At 30.1% G+C, this 10,640-nt stretch overlaps 1 protein-coding gene across 1 annotated transcript in view; it reads left to right on the forward strand.

Annotated features, from left to right (window-relative positions):
* Positions 1-9,508, forward strand: part of LOC106471554 (ubiquitin-associated domain-containing protein 1-like) — a 30,623-nt gene extending 21,115 nt beyond the window's left edge. Inside the window, exons 7-10 of the mRNA XM_013932158.2 lie at positions 2,137-2,303; positions 5,330-5,416; positions 7,856-7,997; positions 8,897-9,508. Coding sequence (XP_013787612.2) covers positions 2,137-2,303; positions 5,330-5,416; positions 7,856-7,997; positions 8,897-9,039 — 539 coding nt within the window. The 3' untranslated portion in view covers positions 9,040-9,508. The remainder of the gene's footprint in view (positions 1-2,136; positions 2,304-5,329; positions 5,417-7,855; positions 7,998-8,896) is intronic.
* Positions 9,509-10,640: the final 1,132 nt, after the last annotated feature.

The raw sequence follows: 10,640 nt of genomic DNA on the forward strand, positions 1-10,640 counted from the left end.
GGTTGAGGATCAGTCATCTTTTCCCAAGATGAAAGATTAAAGTTGTTATTTAGAATGGGGGCACTCACATCATCCAAAGGATTCTGCCAGTTCTCATTGAGACTAATATTTTATGGGGTTTTTTGCAATATTTTTACCTCTAATTTTACTTCACTGTGCAAGAACAAACTTCTCTGTCTTTTTTGAGAGGTTGTGCAGTCCAGTGCTTTCTGCTTATTATTACTTATTCTTCCCTTAAAATCCATCTCATTTATGTGATGTTATTTATTATAACATGACAACAGACTGCTGTAACTTCCACTATGTCATACTAATTTGAGGTTTTGTTCATATGCATCATTTGTTGTTTCCAGACAATTTTGATACTTCTTCCTTATTAGTTTGCAGAAGTACTTTGCTTCATTTAAGTTTAATTATGTATCGGGTTAAGTGTGGAACAAATAGGGATCATGCTTATATTTCTGTCCCTTATAATTGGGCAGGTTTTTAGATATTCATGGTGACAAAATTTGCAACTTGTTTGATGATTGTCACTAAACCCCAGAACAGACCTTAAAAACAAGGGGAACCATTTTGCATGCTGATTCAGTATTTCTCTATGATCAAAGATAAATTTTTGTGCTGCTTTTGACATTTTAAAATGGAGACTCTAGTTTTTGTTCATCCACAAGTATTCTCCTATTAAAGAAGATATATTTAAAAAAAAAGTGAAATGAAGTCAGACAGCTACATGCAGATGGTTAAACACACTCATCAGCTTCCTTCATTTGATTGTTTCAATAATAATGAGATTAACAAACATATATTTTTTGTGGAAAAACTTCCACAACTTTGGGGGTTCTTTTTAAATGAGAATTTCAAAGAGTATGCCTTAAATTAGCTGAACTGGTTTTCAAAACTATAGTTTTTTTTTGCCAATAGTTTTGCTAGTACCTGTTTGAATTTTAAATGTAGATTTTTTCTAAATTTACTGGTATTTTTTTAATGTTCCTGCCGATGCATATAGTGTAAGAAAGTGAGATAATTAGAAGTTACTGTTCATATATCAAAAATTAGGTTTCATTATGCATCATTTAAAATTAGGAATCAGTTGCATTTCTTAAATACATCATTTGAATTATATCCACTCAAGCTACTTTGAGTAATTCATATATATGTATACTGTATACATAACTTGTTGGATATTACACATTGATTCATAAATAACATTTAGCTCTCTGTGGAGAACCTCTGCAAACCACAAGTGTCTGCTATGGCTAACTCACAGCATATAATATGCATTTATAGCACATGTGTATGTACCCTACACTTTCAGAGATAGTGTACAGCAGTGCACATTTAATTACTTAATTTGTATTAATGCTACATTGCACATATAATTTTTATACATACACTCCAGTAGTGTATGCAAATCAACTCATCCAGTTTTTTGTATTTATTTCTAAATTTATCTTATAAAAAACTTTTTACCCTGAAGTTAGTATACATATCTTGTAATGTTGTGATTATAACTGATATGTTGTAATTTTACTATAACTTTGGTGTATTTTCTACATAATTACAGTGCTTATTTTATGTCAGTGTATCAGATTCATTTATGCTGTTAAGCACTTTCGAAATGTTATAGTTGTGCAGTGTTTTGTGTTTTTTGATTCAATGTTAAGATTTAATTGCTTAAATAACTAAACAATGAAAAGAGGAAAATGTAAAAAATTAAGTTGATTTTTTGTTTCATGAGAAATTTCACATTTAGGTGTAATTTTCAGACACATTTCAAATACTATGACTACCTTATTATCATCATTTTTTAGTGCTTTGTGGTCTCAAGTATTGCCTTTACTGCTTTGTCGTAGATCCATTTATTGAATACTTTCCAAGTGACTGTCTTATTATTATTTATTTAATGGTTGTTGGTCTCAAGTATTACCTTTACTGCTTTGTCGTAGATCCATTTACTGAACACTTCCCAAGTGACTGTCTTATTATTATTTATTTAATGTTTGTTGGTCTCAAGTATTACCTTTACTGCTTTGTCGTAGATCCATCTTATTGAATACTTTCCAAGTGACTGTCTTATTATTATTATTTATTTAATGGTTGTTGGTCTCAAGTATTACCTTTACTGTTTTGTCATAGATCCATTTACTGAACACTTCCCAAGTGGTAGTGGTTTAACTCCATCTGCTGAACAGCCATCAACTTCCAGTGGTTTAGGCCCTCCAACAGCGTGTTTTAATAGAGTGGCTGTTATCATGGAAAAGTTCAAAGCTTACAAAAGGAAACATTTCAGACCTAACAAAAAGGTAAAACAAAGTTAACTTCATTGCTATTATTCATTGCATTTTCAGTCAGTGAGTTAGAAGACCTTCTGAATATCATCATACATTATAAATTTGAGTAAAACATGAAATATTCACATATAATAAAAAAGTCTTTTATGAGATGATGTGCAAATGTACTTGTAAAATTAGGTAACTTACAGCATATTCAAAACAAAAATGTTATTTCTAACCCATTCCTCTAAAAAAAAATAAAGTAATTCAAACCAGTGATATGATGTATACTTCATTTAGTAATTGAAAAGTAGCTGAATATTAGCTGCTTATTAAGAAATTTTACTTATCTCTATGCACTAATAAAAGCTATAAACTAGTACACAGCTTCCTAGGAATTTCCTACACAAGCCTCAAAAAACTTCCACCCCTATGCTTGTCTACATATATTTCACCAACCTATGATGTAATAATCATGATGCTGTAAACCCCCACAGTTAGGAGGGCAACACAACCTCCATGCACAGTAATCCCATGAGCACTAGTATCTGATCATAGGATCATTCTTTCTTCACATTCCAGCTGCTTTGATCAGTTTCTTTTTTTGTTATTTAGTACTACATTACTTTTGTCCTTGTTGCACTTTTTTCCATCCACCAGATTCCAACTTCATTTTCTTCAGCCACCATATTTCTGCTTTATGCTACTTTCAACAATGTATGCCAAAAAATAAAAAAATCCCAAAGTCCAGATATTCTTTTTTAGGGATTTTATCCAACTCATTCAATAGTTACTGGAGGCATATAGAACTTATGTTACGTAACATTGTAAGTAAGTTACGTAACCTCGTGAAAGTCCTTTATAAAAATGAAACTAGTAGATGAAATTGTTTGAAATTTGACATGAACATTGCTAAAAGTATATAGTTTCAGATAAATAAAATAATTTAATTTTGATATATTTTTATTATTTCTAGTAAAAAATTCGTTATTTGCACTCAGACTCTAAATATTTCATGTGCAAGGTGATTTAAATCTTGAGTATAAAAATACTATTTATTATCTTACAGTTTTCACATTTCATTTGCATAATCTCTAGAATCTCCTAAATGAATATCAAAAGTTTTTTAAGGTAAATGCTTCTATTTTATTTTCCATTTTTTCTAGTATACCACTAACTCTAGTTATTATCATCAACATACAGTGCAATAAAATGGTTAAAATTTAGAAATAGAAATATATACATACCTTTTAGCTCTTCATAGAAGGCTTTTAAAACTTTTTTTTAATATTGTAATTTCATAATTTTATCTTTTCACTTATAGTTTATTTTTAATTTACCTTTCCGATTCTTTGTCTTTTATTATTTATGCTGATACATCAACTGGTATCCATGGGGCTCTGTTATTATTATAGGGTGACTCCCATGCATGGACTCTTTCACTAATGCTCACACACTTTCAGAATCCAAGCTACAAGTTAAATGTATAAAAATCATTAAACCTTTCAAATATGGATTTTAAAACACACATAATACATAATTAATTAAGATATAAACGTAAAACCTAAATGCAATCTAACTGTCTAGCAAATTAATATATATATAAAGCGAGAAACACCTCCTAAATGCTACTTACATTTTGAGAGAACAGTGGACAAAGCTTCTTTTCTGTGTCATAGTACAACCCCATATACTGATAATGTTTCTTCAGCTGTTAAGTAAACAGCAGGAAATCTGCTCTTTCTATTGGTTATAAGCATGCCATTGCACTTCAAACTGCTGATTAGCAACACAGCTTCGACTTTGCAAGTTTGCGTGGCTGACCTTCCTATTGGTTATAAGCATGCCATTGAACTTTAAACTGCTAATTAGCAACACAGCTTCGACTTTGCAAGTTTGCGTGGCTGACCTTCAGTGGGGAGAAGTAGTTTCTTGATGGTAATAAAATATATCTCCTTACTGTACCTTGACCATCTGAACTAACAGTCTATATTAGCTACTCACAGTTTCTTGTATAAGAACTTTTAAAAGTTAAGAATTGTAACTGTGAGTGGATCATGTGACAGAAAAAACTGCAGTTTTAATTGCTGTTTTAGATGTTTCTTTTTAAAATAAAGGAATATAACATAGATAATATAAGTTATCATGACTTTATAATAATAATTTCATTAAAACATCTTTACAGTAAAGTGGTTTAATTAAAATTTGAATGTAACTCGAGTGCATGTAACTGGGCTCGAGCAGGATGGAGCGGCGTCTCTTACTCTGTTTTGCCAGCGCACTTTCCCCTGTCAATAGGACGCCACTACCGGCTGGGTAGTTCCAAAGAGTGCGGTCGGGAGGTCGGGCTACGGAAGGTATCCGATGGTGGAGCTGAACGTTCTGCCGATGGTGTTATAGCCAGCCCGTCCATATGGACACGCCACCCAACAGAGGGTAATGAGGCCCTGTGCGGGCCTGGCCGTTCCTTCCCACACGTGGAGAGGTACCTCGCTGGCAATCGTCGACTTGGAGCTTAGCACCGAGCGTGTGGTTTGCCAATGGTAGGCGGTGATGCCAAATTTATTGACATACGTAAAAGTTTGATGCTGTATCTCACCAGTAACGTTGGTGATCTAAACAGAATTGATGGCACCTTGACTGTTAACAAAGTACAGGTACATTCTGACCCACCATGCCATTCGAATGAGGAGCATGATGATAAAACCATATTTTGACTGTAAAGATACCAAATAAATATCCATAAATGTGTGTATGATATAAACATACATGAAGCTGTACGAGTTTGTATAAGAACTGAGAAGATCAAAAGGCAACCAAACAGTTTGGCTGAGTTATTGAGAATAATAAAGGACAAGGGATTCACGTAAAAAATACTAGTCTGTTGTACAACTTATTCACTTTTGTATTTTCTGTAATAATGTTTTATACATCTAACAAGATCACTATAAAGTTGCCAATACTCCATTTTTGGACCTCATTTTTTTTATTTCGTTGATGATTGCATTGTAATGATATTCATATTAAATAGTTCATTCTTTAATGTCATTCAATAGGCACTTCAAGGTTTGAAAGAAATGGGCTTTGCTGAAGCAGAAATAGTGGATGCACTAAGATTGTGTGGAAACAAAGAAGAAAAAGCGGTGCGAGTATTTTTTGTTTTCTTAAATTTATGTACATATGGTTGCCATTGGTTTAAATTATCTGTCTGCAGAATGAAATTTTTTTTTGTCTTTTTTGTCTTCTTTTTGCTAAGTATCATGACCCTTGTTCATTTTATTTTGTGTTTAAATATTTAGTGCAAAGGACTTCCAAATTTTATTATTATTAATCTTGAGATAATATAATATTTTTTCTTTTATTATAAAAGATATTTCAGTCCTTACAAGACTCCTTATAGAAAGTGTTGGTGTAACAGATTCTCATCTTATCCACAGAGAACCTTTATACTTTGACTATGTTTTGAGCCTGAGCAGTGGAATGAAAATTCAAACTGCTAATGAAATAAATATTTTGTAAAGTAATGTAACAGTGCTGAAATGATGTTACATTAATTTATTACTTTACTAGTCAGGTGTGAAATTTTTGTTTAACTACAATGGTGGAAAAATTATCTATTTATAGCCAAAAGTGGCTGATACAATATTCAGACAATCTATAAAGCTGCTGATGTAATAATTAGACAGTATTGCATCATCTACAAAAAACATTTGCACTTACATGCATTAGGACCTCAAAATAAATTGTTATTCGAAAGTCTGAAAAAATTTGGTGATGCAATCAATTTTTCCATCACTGTATTTGATACAAGATGCTTAGGGAATTTGGGGTTTATAAGTTGTATTAATAGTACCCCATTTACATGTCAGTGTAGTTGACTGTGTGTCTTTCACCAATTTCATAAATATAGCTTATAAACCTGTTTTCATCAATAAACTTATAAATATGTATAACTTACTTTTGGTTAATCAAAAAAATTATTCTTGCTTTGACATAAATAGTATTACAAATATTAATAGACAGTACTTCTATGAAAATCTCAGAAATAAGTTAAATAATAAGTTAAATTCTTTTTACTAAAAGAGACATAACGACATCTGCAAATTACATTGTTGGCAAGCAGGATCTTATAAACATAGTAAAGAAGTTGTGTGAAGAAATTACAAGTTTTTGTGTTTAAACATGTTAAGTGAACAACCTTTCATCACAGACATTTCTGTACTGAGGCAATTTGTAAATATATAGAAATTACAATTATGTATATAAAATATTAGTTCTCAAACTAAATAATAGCTTATTTTAACTTGGGCAACTCTTCAGTTGTTTTTCGAATTGGGATTTATATTTTAAATGCATAATGAGATTCTAGTTATACATGAGAAATAATAAGTGTTATTACAAGCTAATTGTATACTTATATTTTTTCCTCAAGCTTTATAGTTGCTTGAATTATAATTTTATGAATTTAAACATTTCTTTAACTAGGACAGTGTCAGGTTTCTTACATGAAGGCAGATTCTTTACAATAGGTGGCAATATATTTCAACAATAAACAAACAATACACAGTCTACTTGTTTTAAAATAATATATTAAAACAAGTCAATCATATATACAAATGTTCATTACACTGTTGGTTATCACAGTCATATCTAGAGCTTTAAATAATTGTCTCTTTTTTTTTGTCAATGTCCACACAGGCTGGTTCATTTACCTTAAAATGCAATTTGACTAGATGAATTATTCTTTTCCACTCTGTTATTACAATACAATCTGTGATAATTTCACTTTAGAAATCACCACTATAACTGTTGGTTACCACAATTGTATCCAGAGCATTAAATAATTGTCTCTTTTTCATTAAAATCTATACAGGCTGGTTCAGTTACTTTAGAGCACAATTTGACAAGACGAATTATTCTTTTCCACTCTGTTATTACAATACAGTCTGTGATAATTTCACTTTAGAAATCACCACCATAGTCTCTTTATGGCTAAACTCACAATCACACAGTATAGATCTAACTATTGAACTAAATTTTCTACACGTATTTATACCCCAACAGATGTGTAGACAGTTCCACATACTATGAGATATTATGATGCAATAATACTCAATTATAATAATGTGAAAAATTCAAAAGGTTCTAGCAACAAGACACAGTAATAAAACAATCACCAGTTCATAACAGTTGAACTTCTCAACGTATGATGTAAACAAACTTGCAATAAACTATTGCTTCTAAAAATAACTAAATTTAACACTCGCATTAAACTTAAACCATATTAGTAGCCGTATAATACAAATGAATGTATTTAAGTTTTTTGTTATACATTAGTAATACTATAGATGCTCTACGTTTCAGCATTTGACAAGTAGTACTTGTTTGGCTCTGAAGCTAAAGTGTAGCAATATAGAAGTCTTCTATCAGGACAATAATAAACAATCTGCAGTAATTACCATGCATAAGCTTTTTATTTATTTCTCCACCTCAATCTTTTTTGTATATGTGTGTAAATTGAGTGATATGGCATGTATCTCAGTAAACTGAACTTTCAGTGATTAATTATTTGATACCTGCAGTGTGAGTGGCTACTGGGAGATCGTAGATATGAAGCATCAGCAGAATTGACTGTTGGACTGAATCCTGAAAGTCCAATTTATAATGCTATAGTGAATGACCCCATAGTCATGTTAGGCCTTGGAACTCCCAAAACTTTTGTTGGTAAATATTTCCTACATATATATATTTTGTTTGTTTTTTGCTATGTTGTCACAAATGAGAAGAAAAACTTGTTTCAGAAATTAGGATATATTCATCTGTTTTTTTTTATAAATACACATGATTTTTTATTCTAAAATATTTCTTTAAATTATATAATGTTTAATGCTGTATTTTACAAGATTGCTAGAAAAGTCTGTACTTGTTAAAGATATAGAAAACTTTACAAATGATAAATAGGCAATCCTGTTTCAGTTGTCTTGTAAAATGTTTTTGTTTTTATATTACAGAGACACATGAAATGGATATTTTCATTTTGTTTTCAGTTTTATCTATATTTATTCTTTACATTTTAAACTGTCTTCATTTTCAGCATTGTTTAGAATAGTTACACTGTATGTGAAATGATTTTTTGTAAACTAAAGTGTATGTACAAAATGTGCAACTGTTAAGAAGAAACTCGGCTAATAAGAAAGGCAGTAATGTATCCCTGCAGGTATTTATATTCTATCTGTACAATATATATATGAATTTCTAATACTTATGTATGTGAAAAACAATCAGATCTATATTCTTGAATACCTAATAATCTAAAGAATAAACTTGGTTACTGATTAGTTGAATTTTTGTAAACACTTATTAATCTTACAAGGAATTTTGTCAGTGAACATTTACTCCAGTTTCAGTTTTATCAGTTGTCAAACGCTTGTCGGAAGATAAGTGATTAAAATTAATCAAATGGAAACTCGATGGTGTTTTTAATTCCAAAAGCATGAAAACTATAAAAAATCTTTTTGTAAACTAAATCTGACAAATTATCTAAGAAAAGAACTAACAAATACTTACTGATAACAAGTTCAAATTCATGATTACAATAACTCTCCTTTTTTCCCAAATTTCAGCCTTGCTTCATATGCTGGATAGTCCAGATACAAGTGGTCGATGGCTAAGTGACTCAAGTACAGCACCAATTCTGAGTCAGATTTTCAAGATTTACCATACACAGAAGCATATGTTACAGTTGAACCGACCTCTTTTTAGCTAATTATGTATTTTGTTACACATAAATAGATTTAGTTGAACCATTTTTAGTGCATTATGCAATTAATTATACGGCAAATTCAACTCAACAATTTACCCGATTAAGCATACTATTGTAACAAGATTAAAAGAATATTTTTCCTTATTATTAACTCCAAAGTGCTTGAAATGTCTTTCTGAAACATTAAGTATAGCTATAATGGCTTACTGTCATTCGGCAACCCTTGCATCAAGCCTATAGGCCAACTTTTTTTTCAGTAATAGTGTTCCAACCATTGGTAAAAAAAGACTTCTAGAACTTTTTATTTCAAAAGTTCATCTGGACAGTTTGAAATGAATTTCGAATCTGTAGTCTAACAATGATATACAAAACTACTATTTTTTACAATAGGCAAAGAATAATTTGTCATACATTGGCTTTTAGAAGTGCTAGACTTGTAAAATTAATAAAAAAATGTAAAATATTTTTGCAATACATAGTCAGTTTCTAGTTTTTTTCAGCCAATACATCTAAGCCTAATCTTAACTAATCTTCTCAATCACAAAAATTAATTAATAAAAGCAAATTAATGTTTAAATCTGTTTAATCATTTAGACCAGCTGCCTTTGCAATTTTAGTATTTCATTTGCATTAAAATATGATTGAAAAGTCTTATTTTACAATAGCTTAAGTAATTCAGTTCTTTGTCACATGGCTTTAAGTTAAAAAATGAAAACTTTCAGCTTTAAAGTCCGTGATCTTAGCTTTGTAATTTATCCTGTTCATTTGACTGGATCATTCTTAAAGAACAGCTTGTAGTATTTAACTTAGTTCACTGTTAGATAATAGAAAATAATGATTATAATTATTATTGTAAAGTTATTTTAATTACCAAATACACAGTTTCAAAAAATATATATCTTTTTATTGTTACATTCATCAACAAACTGAAACCTTATTAATGAATCAGCCAAAAACTTAACACAATTATTATTAATATAAATACAATAATGAACTATATCTCCATAATGTATCTTTATTGCCTCAATATTTCACTATTACAGTTTTTGTCTTGATTGTTTATTTACTATTGTTGTTTCTGTTTGTTTCAACAGTTTAAATTCAAGAATGTTTGATATTAATTTTGATAAGATCTCAACCTTTTAAACACGTGTATTACCATTCAATTAACTAATAACAAAATTTCAATTTAGTTTTAAGTGGATTAGTGAATTTATTGGTTATTAATAGCTCCTGAAAAAGCTGTAATAGCAAATTATTGAGCCAGTAAAAATACTCTCTGGAGAAATAGGTTGCTGTTTTATTTACATTAGTAGAAATGTTCCTAATAAACTCAGTTTTCATTAAACAACGATACAAATAATTATTTTACACAATCATTCTAATACTGAAATTAGTTTTTTATAATAATAATTTCCTTCTTAGTTGTATGTTTTATTTGACAAACCTGAAACTTGTGAGTGAACCACCTTAGGTATTATTATTATTAACAATAATTTTAATTATGAAATCAAGTTTCAAAATAAATTAGTGAAGGTTTGTTTGTTTTGAATTTCGCGCAAAGCAACACGGGGGCTATCCACGCTAGCCGTCCCTAATTTAGT

The sequence above is a fragment of the Limulus polyphemus genome, unplaced genomic scaffold, assembly GCF_000517525.1.
Source record: "Limulus polyphemus unplaced genomic scaffold, Limulus_polyphemus-2.1.2 Scaffold4696, whole genome shotgun sequence".
Lineage (NCBI taxonomy): Eukaryota > Metazoa > Arthropoda > Merostomata > Xiphosura > Limulidae > Limulus > Limulus polyphemus.